Raw genomic sequence first — 20,232 nt, forward strand, 5'->3', positions numbered from 1 at the left:
TTTTTTTTTTTTTACTTCTCACCTATTTTAGCTAGTGAACTATACCTATAAAATGAACAACTGGCTTCTAAGTCGAGAGTCGTAGGCTATTATTTTTTTAACAAAAAGGCCCGAAGCGGATTTTTTAAGAGAACGGGGTCCTCATAATTTTTACCGTTTCTTCCTCGTCTCTTCGGTGTTGAATAACGTTTAGTAAATCTGTTTTGTCTCAAACATTAAAGAAGAAAATAATGCGTGAACACAATGTGAATTCAACAACAGCAAAATATCTAAATTTTTATGTGCATTTTCAAATGTCAGGTTAAATATATATATAGCCTCATGGTTTTTAGTCTTCTGTTATATAATAACATGTAAAAGCTTTATTATTTTTATTCATTCTATCAGTCTATTTAGAAGCCTATCAGTTCATGAATATTTTGATCTGAAAGTCTTGTTAAACTACCTAAATATACATTTTATCGGTTAATTCCAAGTTTTGCAGTAAATGTCCTAGCTTGTATGAATGCTTAGACGTGATATAGCGTTTTATTGCTGATTTGATTACATGATTTTGTGTTGATGATTTAATTTTCTGCTGTGTTATACACTGATTATACAATTTATCAACCGATAAAAGGTCAAAATTTACTTAATTACGAAGTAAACAGTGAAAACTTACAAATAATCGCAGCCTGTGGTTTACATTAGCAATTTGAGGATTTACACCAACAATTCGAAAGGGAATTATACCAGTAACGAAGCAATAACACATATAACCATAATGTAACTATAGAAATACATTATAAATTTTTAACTGATATTTTTATTTAAAAATCAATCAAACTCTGGAAACATATTCAGTTTCGTCACTTTGAAGCAAGATGACGATTTAATTTGACATGCTGTTGTACATTGTACGTTACATACACTGAATTTCTTCACTAAGTAATGCATGTTTTTGAAAAAAAGATCATTCGTCATCAAAATTGTTAATCTGAATCTCTAGACAACGGAGAATGACTTTATATAACTTCGAAAAACAACTTTTATTCATATTCCAGAATTCCGGCGAAACGTAAGACAATTCAAACTTCAATTATCTAATTTAGATTTTGGTAAAGGATTGTCACGTAAACGTGCTTTTTGAGTTATACCAATAAGGCAGGTGATAAGGAAAGATAAAAACTTTTCATTATCCTCCACTTATAGCGCGACTGGGGAGAAGACGCAGTCGGCAAATACTGTGACAACGAATTGTCTTCCGTTAACATTTAGTTCGGGTGCCGCTTGTAAAGTCATTAGGATTATTTTCGAAACAGGAAAGAAGCAAAATTAGCACTGTCTTCGGTAAGATTCAATTTTTACCATGCTAGCAAAATGTGCTTTCTAATCACATCAAGAAGACATGCAATAAGGAGAAAGGAAACTTAACCTTTACTGCAGTTTCTTTTTGTAGCTGAACATGGTACTTCAGTACTTTATTGATATTTATGACGTTAATTTTCAGATTGTCAGTTTTTTGAGGACATGTACACAGATGGAGAAGTTTTCACTCATCCCCACGATCCTTGTGCAGTATGCATCTGTCAGGTATAGATTACCACCTTTTTAAACATTATTTGGAGTTTAGTATGAATGTTTATGTAATTTGAGCAATGCAATAATTATATAGTAAAAATTTTAAATAAAGCTTCGTATAGAATGAAAAGTATTTTAAAAACACGAAATTAATTTTTAATTGACTGGTATCACATCGAAGAAATTAATTAAAGAATTAATCAAAAAAATGTTTTGAAAGAATAGTAGAAGAACGGGAAAATAATTTATTTAGATTATGGCCTTATTTCTTATTTTGGCTTATATACATGAAAAGAGGGACGGAATATGTTCTGAAATATGCAAAATAATACTATAAGCACTTTTTTCTTTAAGTTTCCCATCATAAAATTGTGTAGATGTATTTATTAGATTTTTCAAACGCGTTCTTAAATATTGGCTGCTCTGACACTTTTTAATAAAGCACGTTCTCTTTTCTTCATTGTCAAGATATTTGTAAACAAGCTTGTAAAGACATTAGGATTTTTTGGAAGCGGGCAAGATGAAAAATGAGCAACGCCTTCCCCGGGAATCGAACCGCGGACCTTTGGAATACGCGCCCAGCGTGCAGACCACCACACCACGAAGGCATGCTAGGAAGGCGGCAGAAAGACCTTATAAGCTCAAATTATGAAAATATATCAATAGGTATTTCACAATCATTGCTTATTCTGAGTTTTGTTGAGAAAAAATTAATGCAATTGGTGTAAATTTTGAAAGTAAATAATGAAATAAATTTTGCCTTAAACGTTTGAATTTACTGTTATGAATTCCAGCAAATAGATAGACCTAGAATGTAAGACAATGGATACAACCATATGCATGTCCATAGATTAAACATAAATCTCTTGCAGTTTGTCCATTTCCCCTCTCTGTTCTAGAAATAGTAACTGCTTGTAATAAATCTCTCTAAACTGCGTCACTTCCAAGTAATCCATGTCATGTGATCTTACATAACGCTGCTATTTTAAGTATTTACATAAAAGCTTTAGTCAATTCAAGCGAATAGAAATAATTTTGAGAATCATAACGTTTTGACTTCTCTTCCAGACTTTCTTTTGAAAACGAACACACATTCTTGCTTTGTTTCTATGAAACTAGCATGTCACCTCTTACCTACCTTAATGTTATAATTGTAATGTAAACTTTTTTACACTTACTTTTGTATCTTTGTACAAAATTTGATGAAGATTGGGTGTAGATTGCACCCCTTGTAATGGGTCATTCATAATGAGAATGCGCTTGAGAAATTATTTGTCCAGAAATAACTTGATTCGTTACAACAGCTAGTTCTTTGCAACTACTTAGTTATGTTTCTCAATGCCGTCACCATCTGCAACCTCGGCCATAGTTGAAATTATCTGTGTCCTCTCTCTCTACCTAAATATTATTATTTAAGAGTCGAAAGTACAGCGTTTAAGGTAGTTAATTAGATAGAAGTTTTCCATCAACTTCCGTTTTAGCATGAATTAATAATATGTCATTTTCGGGTGTAGAGTTCCTCACTTTGTAATTACTAAGTTACTGTTGGAAGTGAAGAATCTTAAGAACTGATAAGCGAATAATAGCTTGAGTTCGTGTGAAGGAAACAACAAGATAGAAGGGTAAACTAGCCCTTTATTGTTCCAACTAAAGTTTAACAAACCTCCGCTATGGAGTGTACAATAAAGCCGACACTTCGGTTTGAACTTAAGTGACTAAGAATAATACTAAACTAATCTTAACTAAAGAGATATAGCCGAAGCTATCAAAATTCTAACAAAGTTGGCCCCTTAGCGTTAACAGACAGCGAAGCTATCAAGGATATAATGTACGGCCGAGCCTAATAATAGCTTACGATAGAGTAGCCTAAAAATGCGGACGCGTGCAGCCAGAATACCTGGCATCTTTCTCCCTAAGACCGAAGAACTTCGCGGTTAAATACCGCTCTTCCTCATTATGTATTCAGACGTGATTCTAAAACTACATTCTGGCCGGAAGTGTAAGTTGAAGTTAAGAATCGATAGGAAAATAACTTTAACTCAAAATTTAACTGTTAATAAAAATTAACATAATCCTTACACGGGTTCGGTAGAAATGCGCTTAACTGATTGTTTCTGCTTGTTGCTTGATTTATTCATCTACTTTCGATTTCTGGATTTAAATTACGGATTGTGTATATATATTTGATATTGTGGTTATTTTGTTAATAATATATGTTGAAATTATTTTTATTATTGTTATGATATAAGAAGTTTTTTTATTCATTACTGTAGTTAACAAGTTTTATCTCACTGAGTCCTTCCAATCCTAGTATTTTTGACATAACAGAAAATTCAGTCTCCGATGGGCAGGCGTCAATGCATATACGTACTTGTCATCAAGAGAACAAACTATCAGCATGCAATTTCCAGGCTACAGTAAAATGTGATTCCAGTCGTCCAGTAGTGCGTAGCAGATGTTTGCAATTTCGCTTGGGATACCTCCTCACCTGTAAGAAAAAAGATGCAAAGTCCGTTTAAGTTGTCCGGAAAACTGCACAGTTAGTGTGGAGAGACTATACGTGTATGACCAATGGTGAACTTTTGGTATACTCTACACTTCTACTTGTAACTGTTCCTGTTGTGTGCCGGACTTTCTACTGGATATATCATGTTGCAGCATCAGTTCGATGCTAATAAAGCCGATGTACACTGTGCAAAACTTTGGCTTGTCCTTGTATTTATACCCTTGTATCTTCTTCAATGGCCAGACAGCCCAGGATGGGCCCTTGCCTTCCTCAGAATCGAATTCCAAGCTCTTCTGTCCCTGGCCATGGACATCCAATTGGTTATTTTTAAAATTCTTAAGTCTGTTTCCAAACAGTCGAGCCATCTAATTCTAGGTCTTCATCTTTTTCGGGTGCCGAATGGTCTGGCCGAGAAAATCTTTTTAGTTATTCGATTTTCATCCATTCTGCACAGGTGTCCTGCCCATTTAATTCTCTGAATTTTTATGTATTTTACTATATCTATTTCTTTAAAAGATTTATAGAGTTCAGAGTTAGTTCTTCTTCTCCAGATATTGTTACATTTTATGCCACCAAAAATGATACTTTTAGCTTTTTCTGTCATTGCCCAGGTCTCAGCAGTGTATGTAAGAATGGGTCTGATTAAGCTTTTGTAAATTAAAATCTTCGTTATACCCTTACTAGACTCCCACAATATATCATGTATTGTTTGTATATGCTCATGCCCAATACTTCGATTTCATGATTGGTCTTCCGGTTGGTTCTGCCTAATCGTTCTGCTGTTACCTAAATTTCGCCACCTCGTTCTTAATTTTTGCCCACCAGTGTAATAAGTAACAGAACAAGAAGATGCAGGCATTGAGCGACATTACTGACAAATTAGTTTAAATAAGGAAGCAAGAAGCATTTAACTGCAGTATCTATTTTCTTAATATTGTCCAAAAATATATTATAAATATATCGGATATATAAATAATAAAATATTATATATACATATATATCTTAAAATATAAAAAATATCTAAAAATATTTTTAATATATTGTAAAAGGATTTTATTCTGTTTAATTAGGGTGGTCATGTTACCTGTTTCGAACAATGTCCTGATATCTTCTGCACTCATCCTGTAAAAACGTCTTGTTGTTATTCTTGCAATGATGGATGTTCCCTCGGAAATTTAGTTTACGTCGATTATCAAGTATTCCTGGATACCGACAACGACTGCCAGGAATGTGTTTGCTTGAAAGGGAACATAACTTGCAAGCGGATAAGTTGTCCAACTCCATCTTGCAAGCACCCTTCACCAGATGGTTGTTGCTCTGTTTGTGATGGTCAGTTTAAGTACATTCTTCTCATTATTTAACAAATTTAGTTCTGTGAATGCTCCTATATATCACTCCAGTTTAACAACTAGTGTAAAAACATTGCATTAAAATGTATCCCTTCGTTTCATTTTATTAAGATATGCAACAAATTTTCGTCAATATCTACGGAAATTTCGTCCGTTCAAACTGCTTATCCAATAATTTTAGTTACAGAATCATTAAAGGCAGGCATTGAAACTTCACCTTTACCATTTAAATTATCATATCAATAAAATTTTTTGAACTAATCTCTTCACTACAGTTGAAAGTAAAATACATGTCTGTTATTATTAGATTCAAAAAGTGCTTTTAGAGTATAATTAGTTCATAAAGAAGCTCAGGTTGCAATTTCACGTAATGAGAATTTAAAACATTTTTGTATGACTTTCTAATAAAAATATCTACAATTCAAAATAAATTGCTGTATGATGTTTGTGTGTATGAACTAAGGCGATAATTGGTAATGAAGCGAGTCTCATGGGAAAGCATAGTCAACTGAGGAGAAAGTTATCAATGTTTTGATATTCTATATTTTTAAATATGTTTGTTGGCTATTTATTCCTTCATATTATGCAATCTGTTAATACACTGGTGAAATAAATTAAGAGAATTTGCATATTTTATCGAATTGCATGAAAAGAACTGAACCGAAGGAAAAACCACTGCTTCTAGATAAATGAAAAACCACTGCTTCTAGATAAATGAAACTCTTGTACGGCAAATACGTAAGCGTACACGTGTGTGTAGGCAGAGCCAGCAGAAAAACAGGCATAGGCTTTATAAGCGAGTGGAGGGTAAGACGAATTGCGTTCTATAGCACACCTCGGCGAATTTCTTGGTGTTATCTTGCAGCAATCGGTTAAATTCACATCGGAGCAGTAAAAATGAGTAACCACCAACGTTTAGATGATGGAATGAAGTGGCGAATTGGGGGGAGGTTAAAGGCAGGCCAATCGCAAGTCCAAATATGCAGAGAGTTTAATTTAACGCCCAGTGTCGTGTGTAACCTATGGAAACAGTTCCAGGATACTGGATCCATCGAGAGAAAGCCTGGGCTAGGCCGTCCAAGAGCCACGACGGCCAGAGAAGATCGCTATTTGTCCATTTTAGCGAGGCGTAACAGAGAAGCTACAGCTTCTCTGCTCTCTCGGGACCTGTATGCAACCACAGGAACCCATGTAACAAGGGTGATTGTTTCCAAAAGACTGAATGAGAGAAAATTGTTTGCCAGAAGACCGGCTGTTTGCGTCCGGCTCACGTCTACGGACAGGAGAGTCCGATTAGCATGTGCAGGCAGCTTAGTGATTGGAGTACGGAGCAATGGGCGACCGTTCCGTTCACCGACGAGTCCCGTTTCAGCCTAAATACCAATTCTCGCCGTACTTTCATATGGAAAGAGGCAGGGACCCGTTACCTACCCTCCAATGTCCACGAAATCAACAATTATGGCGGTGGCGGTGTAAAGGTCTGGGCAGGCATCATGTTGGATGGACCCACACCTCTCCACATCTTTGACAGGTGCTCTGTGACTGGTGTGAGGTATAGGGATGAGGTCTTGTAGCCCTATGTTCGCCTTTTTCGGGGTGCTGTGGGCACTGAGTTCATCTTACAGGATGATAACGCGAGGTAACGATAGAGCTGTTCTGGTCGACGAATTTCTCGAGAGTGAGGATATTCGCCGGATGGATTGGCCAGCCAGGTCTCCAGATCTCAGCCCTATACAGCATGTCTGGGACGCTCTTGGAAGGGCAATTGCAACTCGCAATTCCCCTCCGAGAACCATCCAGGAACTGAAAACAGCGTTGCTGAATGAGTGGGACCACCTGCCACTTACAGTGATAATCTACCTTATTTCCAGTATGACATCACGCTGCGAGGCCTGTATGGCTGTAAGAGGGGACCATACCCCCTATTAACCCATTTCTTTTGTGTCTTCTGCAACCGCTGTTTCAGACCTTCAGACTCCCATGAGTGTTACACACGAACGTCTATTATAACTGTTGAATATTTATTTTGTTTGTATTATATCAACCTGTGTTTATACCAAATGTTATTAAAATCTGTCCAGTAGTTCTGGAGATCGAAAATCAAATATGAAAATTCTCTTAATTTATTTCACCTGTGTATATTAATTTGTAAAATATTCTTTTTGGTGATCGCTTAATTCATTCTGTTGTTTTACTATGCATATTTCCTAGATTGCTTCTATAAAAACGAGCATTTTATGAATGGAGAAAGCATTTACCACGATAATTCAGATCCTTGTCAAGTTTGTACTTGCATAAATGGAAACATCGAATGCAAGTTTAAAACTTGCGCTACTGTTCACTGTTCAAATCCGGTCATAGAAGATTGCTGTCCTGTATGTCATTTGGGTCAGTAAATTTTAAAGCATTGTACCTTTCACTTTATTTTTTTAACACATATTAAATAAATGCACTTTCTTCTTTTGCAGGATGTTTATATGACGGAGAGATGTACAGTTTTGGGGCAGAATTTGACCATCCAAATGATCCATGTTATGAATGCGCATGCATGGTATAAATTTCTATATCTGTATACATGGTATATGAAGAGGCTTTATGTTTGAATTCATGCTAAATTTATATTCATGCTAGGTAAAAACATTAGTTAAATGCCTGTTTGTATTCAGACAGTTAGCATTTCTACTTATTTATGATTTTAAATCAAATTCACCTGAGAATTGGTAAATATTCTTATTTTCAAATCAAGTATCAGTTTCACCGCTCAAATGATGAAAACACAAAATTGTTTATGTTTTCAAGTTAAGCTTTGAAAACATAAATATTTAAAACATAGTTTATAACTATTTATATTTTTAACTTTATTTTTTATATTTTCGCTTTAAAATAACAAAAGTTTCTTTTAGTTGAGGCAGTAGTTCAAAAAATATACGTTTGAAAAACGTTTTTTGACCAAACTTTCCTTGCTTTGAGATCGCAAACCTTAATCAACAAATCAGATATGCTATGAAGCCGAAGGTATCGCAGAAAAGTTTTGGAAAACATAGGTTTGACTTAATAGTTAATAATTGCTTGATAAACGTTCCATGCGTGTATCTGTGACAACGCATCCAGGCATGCTAACCGTAATTTGTACTAAGTCTTCATAATGATGATTCACTAGTACATCTAAAATGCTTAATGTCCCAGCTATCTGAAACTGCTCCCAGAAATCGAAAAAAAGACTGTTGTTTCGTTGAATTTAGTATCGTTCAATTTAGTTCATAACTCAGGTCTGCTATGGAATAAAGATCCAAGACTATGAGAAGACCAGTCTAACAACTTCACCTCATTGTTAAAAAATCAGTCCTGCATATTCTGTGCAGTAATGCAGAGCGCTTGATTAGATTCCAAGATCGATTCCGTAATCTTAATGTTTAGTGACAGAATGATGAATGGGTCGAGTTCTATCTACGAAACGAAGCCCTGTATCATTAAGGATATTAAAGATCATCAATTTTAACAAACAGTATAATACAATGTGGTTTAAAAAGATACTACTTGTAACATTACCTGATAAATTACCAATATGAGGATAGAATATGTTTCCTTTACACTTACACTTCCATTTACTTCGAACCTTTGCGCGCATTCAGTTTTTGAACATTTACAAATCTTAGGTAGCTTCCGAATATATTTGATAATACTACATCATTAGTAGTCGAGATAGATTATAATATTACAATATTTACTACAATCGAGCTCTAGAAATCTACTTAATATTGTATTGCCAATGAACTGAATGAAAAGATACTTTTGAAATGTTAAATTGATACTAGTACATTAGTTAAATGCCTTTGAGTTAGTTAAATGCCTCACCTTTGAGTTACTGGAATGAAACAGGTTCCAAAAAACCTTCAGGAAGCTTTTTCTCAGTATTGGTTTCTTGATTGATTTTGACGATGCGATTAAAGTACATTTTATAGTAATCTATAGTAGGCATAGCAGGTTTTTCACTGATGATTAGGTTCCATTATTGAATACGCTTTTCATAACGCTACTATTAAATCGTGACTCAACATGCTCACTGTTAAACATTTCCACTATTTTAATAGTTCTTTTAACTGTGCTGTTTTTACTTGAACAGTACAGTTCTGCATAATGTTTTAAAATTTCTTATGAATTACCCTTTTTCTTGATTTCGTTCTATAACTTCTGTGCGTATTTTAGGAAGGAAGTGTTCACTGTTCCAAGAAGCCATGCGGACCATTGAATTGTTCTAATCCAATATACGATTCCGAAGCATGCTGTCCTCACTGTCCTAACTATTGCATATCCAATAGTAAAAAGTATGACCTTAATTCTGTTATTCCGCATTCATCGGATGTCTGTCAAGAATGCAAGTGTGTGGTATGTTTTCTTCCTTCTAGGAGACATTATTTTATAACTAATAGAGGGTTTTAAATAATTTATTAATTGCATATTCTATGATTTGAATTTTCCATAATAGATTATATAAGTCAGTCTTCCATTCTATTAAAACATTTAAAGTAAAGTGTATTTTTATAATAAAAGTAAAAATACTGGGTTACATCAGCATCACCGGATAAACTCAAGACCTCGCAAGTTCTCGATTTCACTGCAATAGGTATAATTTCGTCCTTGCTATCTTGAAAGATGCGCAGAAATTTATGCCAGTTTTACTCTTTATACTGTATTGTGTTAAATAAAATATACATGATTAGCTTTCTTAATTCATTTTTGCATAAATTCGAGGTGGAACGAATGTTTAAGACAGAGGAAGAAGGGGAAAAAATAATCACCGAAAATTTCGCTGCAATCCATGTAGAATTATTAAAAACGTTTTATGATCAAGTTTTGAAAGATAAATACTATCTTCATTTCGTGCACCGGATTTCATTGAGTAAAAATGAATGCCATGATATTCCAAAGAGACCACAATTTAAACTTTGTCCAGAAATAGCATAAGAAAGTATTGTAACACAATGAAACAAAAAAGGAAATATACAATTAATACATTCTGAAAGAAAGAAACTCCGTAGTTTTCGAAATGTCCTCAGAATGAAAATGAAGGGCAAAGCCATATCAGGGAAGTTTTCTACGCATTCAGTTTAGGTATGTAAACTTGGTATGTTTCATTGAACTTCATTAGAATTTGCACATAATACAAATTGATTTTCCTTTATTGTTAATGAAAAGAAAATCATGCTAATCTATTACCTGCTCCTTTAACTGATATTAGTTTTAATAATAATAACTATAATAATTTTAATTAACAGTAGAGAAAATCGTTTAAGAAGTAAAACAGAAATGAGTCGCATAATCTGGATTATCTGCTTTAGAAAATCTACTTTATTTAATTTTAAAAGAAAGAAAATATAATGAAGATATAAAGCAGAACTTCAAACAATCGAAAAGCAATCAAATGTAATGAGTATTAAGTAAAAGTTTTGCTGCATGCATGTTTCCATTATCATTTCGTTACAGAAACAGATATTAATTTGTTTTCGAAAAATTGTTAGGTTCCTTTTCAAAATATCTTCATACTATTTAAGTAACGAATTTTTGGCTCAATTATTTTTAAAAATCTAATTTGCTTCATCAGTGTTCTCTTCAACAGATAAATTATAGCTTGAAAATATTTGCTTGTTAAAACTAGTTACACTTAATTAGCTGAGCTCTAATCTACTACTAAACGTATTACTTCATTTCAAACTTTCCTTTATGAATATTAATAATTCTCGTTATGTTAAGTGAATTGCAAGAAGAATATCGGATTTGAACACATAAAATGTTTTTTATCATACTTTTTCATACTGTAACGATCTGTTGTTGATATCTCCAAAAATGAGTACCCCGAATAGACAGGAATGAATTCACAATTTATTATAAAAATAAGCAAAATAAATATTAGGCACAAGAAACAGCCAAAAATAGCTTAAAAATAACATGAATATTAAAAAGTTCTTCTTTAGTTCCCCAAATCACTCAGGGTAAACCTTAAACCTCAATTCAGCTAACCGCTAAGTTTTAGAGTTGGTTAGAAATTAAACTTCCTAGCTTGAATTTAAAAAAAAAAAAAAAAAAAAAAAAATTATTTCAAGCTTATATTCATAGCCGTACATTTTAATAATTTCTCAGTACAGATGAAAACTGGTTATTTTTTTAACTTGTTATATTTAGAACAAACAATTTCTCTTTTTGCCTTCTTAAGGCTGATAAAAGATTTCAGTTACACTTTATTTTGTGTGAAATAACTATATTATAATGCTAAGTTTTCTTTCGTCTTGTAATTCTTATATTTTGCTTCCTCGAAGAACTTTTAAACTGCAAGTTGATTTGTTCTTTTACAGCAGGGTGGAGATGTGTACTGCGAGTTAAAGGAATGCCCTGAAGTATTGTGTCAACACCCAGCTTATGGAAAGTGTTGTCTGGAATGCATGAACTGCAATTTTGCGTCGAATATTTATTCCAATGGGACAAACTTCACAAATCCACGTAACATTTGTGAAATATGCATTTGTTTGGTAATAATTTATCTTAAATTAAAGATAAAATACAACTTCGTGCCAAAAATAATAAAGTTATTTATCAATTAAATCAGTAAACTTTAAAGACATTTTACATAACATATGTAATAAATACTAAGTAATCACAAGCTTATGTGAATATTTCTAATTTTCTGAAAGAAAAAAGGTCAAAATTCTGTGCGTTATTTATGTATAGTAACTTCATGAATACATTAAATATTGCTGGCAATAGAGGAATTTAATTTACTGTGTGTGAATTACTTGCCAAAAAATATTATATTTATTACATTCAGGAAGTGATCTTTTGTTAATTAATAAACTATTGGATCAGCTTCACCTTTTGTACTTAACACTAATTTTTTAAATTCATTTTTCATAAAACTATTCTTTTATATCACTATTATGTAGTAGTGATATGAGTACACATGCACTCGGTCACTTATTAACAATGCATATGTTTGCTAACTTTGATTTACCATTCAGAAAAAATTGATATTTGAAACTTTATATTATGTTCTGATACGTATTGTTCATTTGGAAGAACTTCGCTATTTTTTAACATTTTACACTTTTATTCTTCTCATTTTAAATTTTATATTTACTAAATGTGTAATGGAAAATATGATACCGACCATATATTATCTCGTAGGAAGGAGAAGTTCTGTGTTCCAAAAAGCTGTGTGAACCTATAAACTGCAATAATCCAATAGAAGATCCTCAGTCTTGTTGCCCTTATTGCCCTAAACACTGCATGTACATTGGCGAAAAATATGACAGTGGTGAAACTTTTTCACCCTCATCGGATCCCTGTCAAGAATGCATATGCTTGGTAATTTACATTTATTTCTAATTTTATGATATTATATGATACTACTCATTTGATTCTGATAATAATCAGTTTTACGTCTGGTATCTAATGGAAATGCCGCATGTTTCGATGCATTAGTTTATATTTCTACTTGTGTGTACCAAATCTGCTTGCGAATGTGTAAGCAAGTAGAATGAGTCTTTAAAGTATGCTTCTTTATTAATCCCTTATACGCATAAAAAATAAACAATAGTTTGTACTCTTATGATGTTGGGAGGCCCCAACTTGTCAGCAACAGTAGTAGTGACTGCTATGAACTGGAAATTACACAGACTCTTAAGAAGCGTTTAACTCCCTTTTTATTTCACTTTAGAAATCACAGTTGCGTTCACTTGACGCTCACAAACTACGCCGATCCGTCGGTTGAACAAAATAGACAAAAATGCAACTAAAAATAAATGACAGGATGAATAAATAACGAAGTCACTACCTATGAGGCTCTATAATCGTAACTAACTTAACCGCGTTCTAAGATACAGCTGAGATTCAGCAAACTTTCTGATTAAGAATTTGAAGGATTCAACGAACTGTTCTTAAACTTTCTACCAAGCAACCTTCACGCTCGTGATTCAAGAAGCACACTTACAATCTCGTTTCCCTTCTATTTAACTCAATTTACTTCTGCTAAAATTTGAATACTCTGCGCGTTCTACTACGATTTACATACTCTGGCATTGGCAATTCTAGGGAAAAGTAAAGGCTTGACAGGAAAGATAGCTTAAAATAAATGTTAGTTAAAATAAATATAAACCCTACACTCTTTTTAACTTTCCAATGAAGAGCAGAGTCACATAATAGAGTCTACTTACAGAAGAACTATTATGTGCTTCTAATTCGAAATATTAACAGCGCCTCTAGCGGAGACAGTAATGATAAAATGACAGTTCTGAGTCAGAGGGTTAGAAGTGTAGCCAGTGACATCACAGACTGGGATGCATGAACCTTATAAGAAATGGTATAAGGTCCATGTAACATCACAACAGAAGATCGCTAGTGATGTCACTAGTGGAGGTGATTTGTTTTAGGTTTGCTGGTTGAATTATACGTTTCCTGCTACTTTAGTGAATTTAATATTTTTGAAAACTGGCAACGGTTAAATAGAATTTTTATTTGAGGAAATGCTCATGGGTCTTCTCTACTGTCCAAAAAAGAAATTTATATGTTTTGGATATTTTTTTAAGTCATTTAAATTATTCTCTGAAAGCAGTGTACATTACGAGAGAAAAAAATCTGATGTGTACACCACATGACTTCCTTCTATTGGAATATTAAATTGGAATATTAAATTATACGCATTTTTCTTGCATTTCATTTAAACTTATTGGATTGAATTAAATCTACTTCGCCGACAGCGCATAAACTACAGTAGAATAAATGCATTCTTTAAAATTCACTCTAGTAGTTGTTTACCATAGCGACACTCTGGCGCTAGATTCACTTAACAGTATTAATAATTATATGACAGTTAACTTATATAATAATTATATAACGGAAACTAAGTTAACTGTTATATAATCCAATAATTATATAACAGTTAACTTATATATTTCGTTCATATTATAACTCATAATGCACAAAATTTATATCATTTAAAGAATAGAATTATCTAATCGTTGCCACATGTTCTATTCAAATACTATAACAAAGCTAGAACGATGCATAAAAGAAATTAAGCAAACAAAACAAAAACAAAAAAAAAAAAAAAAACAGTTTTTCACAGACGATTGAGTATTTCTCATTTAATTAATTCAGTTCTCACTTCGCGAGAAGGCAAAAATACATAAAAACTCAAAATATCTATATTAAAAATTACAAAGTAAATTTCAAACACTTATTTTTCCTCGATAAATTTCCAGAAAGAATTAAGCATAATTTAATTGGCAATAATAAATGAATGCGTTATCTTTGTTGTTGCGAAGCTAAGTTTCTCTAGATTGGCAACAAATCCACTAGTCTCCTGTTTCAAATGTAAACATCAATGGCCGCCATTAAAAAAGGCTTGGCGGCAATTAAACAACTTTAAAATTGCTGATAATTCTAAAAATATTGCATAGAGATTTACTAAAGGCATAAAAACCTTAACCGAAAGATAAGAACAACATAATTCGATCATTTTTAAAGCAAAAAATGTACAATTTACAAACATATAAGAGTAAAGAAACTGAGAGCACTGAGCCGGGTAACAGAGTGGATATATATATAAATATATTTATGTACGTTTGGTGCGGCCGATTGCAACCAAAATACGAGGTGCACATCTACATGTTATAGCAGTCCTATATACAAAATTTCAACGTTCTGAGGCTACTCGTTTTTGAGTTATGCGAGATACGTTTGTGCAGACGCCAAGAAAATTTCTCTTCAGAATTAATTTTAAAGCAGTTTTATAATTTTTTTGAAGGAAAAGAGTATTTTATTCTGTCCTTACGTACAGATATCACCCAAAAACATCGTTAAATTGCATTCGATAGCGGTCAAAATGGATATTTTCGTTGAAATATGCTGCCTGAAACTTTTTGCGATTGCAATACTTCCTTTTTACTTCGTACAAGGAAGTAAAAAGTAAAAGCAACTCTCCTCTAAAGACAATTGTTCCTCTTTTAAAAAATAAAATGATATGAAAAAAATTTTTTTTTATTCTTCCCGCCTCAATCCGACGTTATAAATCCCTTCCTTCTTCCCCATTAAACATCTTTTACTTTTTATAACAATATGCAAAGAAATGAAGTCCATCATTCAGAATATATCTGTTGTCATCAAAAGCAGAAGGTGCTGTTTTATTTACACCTATGGTAAAAAGATGATGATTTTTACTTGTTGAATGTTATATTGCAGTTCTCTGTAAATGTCGATTCCTCTAGATACTCTCTATAATTTTTGTATTTAAGTATTCTCTATAATTTTTATTTTTATAAATATGTAAGTTTTATTTTAATGATACTGCGATTTACTTCTTTAGCTGTTTTCTTCTGTATTTTCTTCAGCAGTAAAGAATACATTTTCGGTCTCAAACCTATAAATTTCATTATCGGTTCTGAATTCATTTCATCTTTGAAACATTCAATTTTCCCTTTATAGTTAAGATCGTATAAAGGATGGCTCTTCGGATAATCTGATGTATCATACATATGCATATGGAAACTCATATCGAGATATGAGTTTCGGTGTATACCTTCAGTTAAAATCTCGTACGAGAGAGAACCTGTATCGGTAAAAAGTAAGGTTTCCGTCTCTCCATATTGACTTTTGACATTATTATAATGAGAATTGTACATGTGACATTTACCAGGTTCTATAATAAATCCTACATAATTAGGTCTATTTAGATGAATGGGGAATTTTTAGGTCTCTGTATCCCTTTTTTGTTTGTATTTTCAGCTTTTGTATGTATTTCTTTTTATATATTGTATATTTGTATGCATTTTCTGCCTTCGTACGTACCTTTTTTTGTGTGTATTTTTCAGATTTGTGAGTGAGTTTCTCAGCTGTGTGTTTTGATAACCAAGTTGTTATAAGAAATTATGAAATTATGAAAGGTTGGAGCTATTACTATTTTTTTTCTTTCCTCTCAGTATTTACTAACTAGACATCAACATGCTTCTTCAGGTTTTCCATAGTTCTGCCGTGCACACTGTCGGTCATTAATTTAAAAAATCCTTTTCATATTCTGACAGTACATTTGTACATTAATTGAAGACAGGATAGTAGATTGAAAGGATATTACATATTATGTTTACGTAGATTGAATATACGTAGACTGTTGTTGTTTTTACGTTGTATTTCTTTCCGGGAAACTAATCAGTTGCAATTAGCACCTGCAGCACCTCCTGCAGCACGATGTAAGGCAGCAACACCACCAAAACTTGCAACATCAGCTGGATCCTGATACTTTAAGTTCATTTTAATAATACAATTAAATGTTCTTCATATCTATATCACAGTGAAAATAATATATTCCCACTGTCGTTAAGGCATAGAGTAAAATCAATAGAAATTTATGAAATTCTTTAGAAATATAGACCTAGGATAAAATAACACATAAAACAGTATATAAATACACCGCAACAGTGACATCTACTGATAGACTACTGCAGGCATAATTGCAATTGATTAGGGGATTCTTATGTCTTTTTCCTATATAGCCTTTTAACCTAAATTTGAATTCATCACATCAGCTTAGTGGTTAAAACATTCAAACTACTAAGCTGATCCGATATTTTGTTTGAGGGTTTGATCCTGCACTTTGAATGATGGAATTTGCTTTTTAAAAAATTTTCCAAAATATATAATTTTCTTTTTTCGTCAATAAAGACGCCGTGAGTATTTCCTGGAAACAAAAATCTTCTTGATTTGTTGCCAATTTTAAAAAACAGAAATTCACCGAAGCAGTATGAGACGTACAACTCAACCAGCAACCTGAAGCAACTCAACTTCACTCGTGACGTTATTGTTTACGCCCTTTGTTGTGATGTCCTTGATGATGCTGCCCCTAGCCAGGTCTTTTGTTATGAGGTGATTGGCCACGCTTTCAACCCAATGGTGCAGAACTGTCATTTTACCACTACTTGCGACTTATAGAGATCATAATTCTTGTTTCAAAAACGAAGCGAATAGATGCAATTTTTCATTTAAATGAACCAAGAACGTTATACATTTATAAAAAAAACACGCATTTTGCATGCAAAATTGATATAAACAAAAGTCAATAAATATGAAATTATCTGATTTAGTATTGCAAATTATTTCCGAAGGTGATACTGAGATATATATTACTTTGAAACGTATATGGTTTCCCAAAGTGTTTCCCTGTGCATTGTGGGTACGCATAATTTACGATATCCCTAAAAATCATTTCACACTTCTCACTCTTTTTGTCGTTTCTCATTTGATCAAATGAAAAAAGTCAGAATTCTGTGCATTATTAATGTACGCTGTGTAAATTATTTGCCAAAAAAAATATTACATTCAGGAAGTGATCTTTTTTCTTATTGCAGTTAGGAAAAGGAAACTTATTAGAAAGAAAAAAGCAAAATTGTAATGCGATAGTGTTTTGAGAATACATTTTCTATCCTTTCAACGCGCGGTGAAGGAGACATAATTTACTTCTGTCAGTAACTTTCATGGAACATTTACTGTTACTGTAAACAAAAGAATTTTAAATAAAATTAAAATTAGCTTATTAAATAAATTATAGCATTTACTACTATTTGTCCAAAAATTAAGTGTTATATAAGACATATGCATAATTGTAACTTCTCTCACCCTCATTCATTAACCAAGCAAATCGCACATTTACCCGTTTTAAAAGGCGAAATGCTCTGAAACTTAGTGATTAAAAATTTTCCATTATTTTGGTTTTTCTTCCTTCTCCCATCCCCCACGTTTGAAATTATAACTTCGTTAGAATCGCTAGAATTGCTGCAGATATTTTGAATTGTTAGCGAATAATAGGTCCTCCTTTCGCAGCTCAAAACATTTTAGTTGGAACTTAAATGGATGCATCAGAACTTAAATGTAATGTATTAATATGGCTTAGTAACTTCCAATTAAATTTACTTTTAATTAAATAAAAATTTATGTTTCATTTCACTGCGATTGTTTTATGAGTTACTTTTAAGTGGTTCTATTTTATAGGAAGGAGAAATATTGTGTGACGTGAAAGAATGTCCTGACATTATCTGTTCGCACCCGACTTTAGGAAACTGTTGCTTAGAATGCTCGAATTGCAAATTTCAGGACTATGTTTATTTTGATGAAGAAAGTTTTATAAATCCGACAAATCCTTGCGAAAACTGTATCTGCTCGGTACGTATATGTTCTTTCAATTAAAATTCTTTTAATAAAAAAATTTTCACACGCACATCGTGACTTGACATAAATATTCTTCGTTCTCGTAATAAAAATATGCCTTGATGTTATTTGAAAACGAATTTAATAATTTGTACATTTTAACATCCTATCTTGAATCTTATGCATGAATTCGAAAGATATCAGGTAAGGTTGTGATAAATTGCATTGAACTTGAATTATTTTTGCCAAGCACGTGATGCGGAGTGTTGATTCGAATATAAAGACTATAATTTCAACACTTAAACTGCAGCTTTCTAATTAAATTCCTGTAGGATCTAGCTTCAATAACATCAAATTTAAAGAAAATTGAATTCTGAAATTCCTGATTGCTTGTTGTTGTTGTCTTGTCCATATTACATGGAGCACTGGTTGCCAGAGCCTACTCCGAAGAGGTTAGACTTCCATTTTGCACCCCCAATTTTGAGGAAGAGCACCCCAGGAGGATGAGGGGGGGTCTCACACCCCTCTTCCCTTCCACCAATTCACACGAGAGGACTTTCGGCTCACCGCATATTTAGAGTGCCGCCATGTCGCACCGACACTATACATTTACAAACATCCATGTGTTCTCCGGGATTCGAACCCGGGCCCTTCGGTGACGTAGTATATTCCTCTAACTACTATACCGTCTAGGCGAATTATTTATGAACAAAAAAAAGTATAATAAAAGACAAATGCATGCATTGCTGCGAATTTAATTGTTGATTCTAAATTTTTAGCTTCCATAAGACCGACTTTTTAAGTTATAGATTTTTATATTAAGTAGCAATCTACATGGGCTACTAAGTAAAATTATGTTTGTGTTTAATATGTTATTTTTGCAAGGCTAGCTGCGATTAAGGAATACCTTGTTGAGTTTTTAAGTAATTAGTTGGTCGTTAAGTACTTTGAAAAACGCCCAATACAGAGCTAAGGAGAAACGAACGCTAAATGTGTTAAATTAATGTGTTTCTAAATGGGATCAGTGCATTTCTTTAGGTAGTTAAAATTCACGTAAAGCCAAGTGCCTTATCTTTACACAACCTACCGTTATTTTTCTTTTTCATGCGCGCCTATTGTATGCGTTTCAGTGCACTATATTCCTGTTGTTTATTAGTTATTTCTCGGAATTTTTTAATATAAAAATTTTGACTTGCATCATTTTATTGCATTTCATTTTATATATAGGCTGGAAATGTACGATGTGTAGAAAAGGAGTGCTCTGAAGTAATGTGCCAACACCCAGCGTTAGGAGAATGTTGCTTGGAATGTTTAAACTGCCAGTTTGCGACAAACTTCTATATGAATGGGACAAATTTCACAAATCCACGGAACTCTTGTGAAACATGCATTTGTAAGGTATTAATTCTTCACTTAAAGTTTAAAAACATAAGCTTCTATAAGCTTAGTTTCTAGCCAAAATTCGCTTTACATGAAGTATTTCATGCATCCTTTCGAGTAAAATAGACAACAAAACAGGACAGATTTGGCAATAAACATGTCTGTGAATATGACAATAAAACATTTTCTTAAAATATTTAACTCATGAGTAACTTTAAAAGCAAGCTCAGAAATACGTTAAACATTCGAAAT

The 20,232-nt window shown here is 32.9% G+C and overlaps 2 protein-coding genes across 9 annotated transcripts in view; one reads left to right on the forward strand and one right to left on the reverse strand.

Annotated features, from left to right (window-relative positions):
- The window catches only part of LOC118198526 (zonadhesin-like), a 314,579-nt gene that overhangs the window by 202,129 nt on the left and 92,218 nt on the right, over positions 1–20,232 (forward strand). Inside the window, exons 39-47 of one of the 2 annotated variants that reach the window (XM_085809500.1) lie at positions 1,490–1,572; positions 5,137–5,395; positions 7,627–7,803; positions 7,884–7,966; positions 9,622–9,801; positions 11,766–11,939; positions 12,592–12,771; positions 18,445–18,615; positions 19,828–19,998. In XM_085809500.1, coding sequence (XP_085665626.1) covers positions 1,490–1,572; positions 5,137–5,395; positions 7,627–7,803; positions 7,884–7,966; positions 9,622–9,801; positions 11,766–11,939; positions 12,592–12,771; positions 18,445–18,615; positions 19,828–19,998 — 1,478 coding nt within the window. The remainder of the gene's footprint in view (positions 1–1,489; positions 1,573–5,136; positions 5,396–7,626; positions 7,804–7,883; positions 7,967–9,621; positions 9,802–11,765; positions 11,940–12,591; positions 12,772–18,444; positions 18,616–19,827; positions 19,999–20,232) is intronic. The other variant, XM_085809501.1, reaches the window with a different exon arrangement.
- The window catches only part of LOC146992913 (general transcription factor II-I repeat domain-containing protein 2-like), a 285,508-nt gene that overhangs the window by 153,590 nt on the left and 111,686 nt on the right, over positions 1–20,232 (reverse strand). Inside the window, exon 3 of one of the 7 annotated variants that reach the window (XR_015039096.1) lies at positions 2,569–4,048. The exons of the other annotated variants lie outside the window; for them this stretch is intronic. The gene's annotated coding sequence lies outside the window, so the exon portion shown is untranslated. Of the gene's footprint in view, positions 1–2,568; positions 4,049–20,232 lie in introns of those variants that run through there. 7 annotated transcript variants of the gene reach the window in all.

Source organism: Stegodyphus dumicola, chromosome X2 (assembly GCF_044657685.1).
Source record: "Stegodyphus dumicola isolate Sdum_Otavi_A_Nest chromosome X2, ASM4465768v1".
NCBI classification, from domain to species: domain Eukaryota; kingdom Metazoa; phylum Arthropoda; class Arachnida; order Araneae; family Eresidae; genus Stegodyphus; species Stegodyphus dumicola.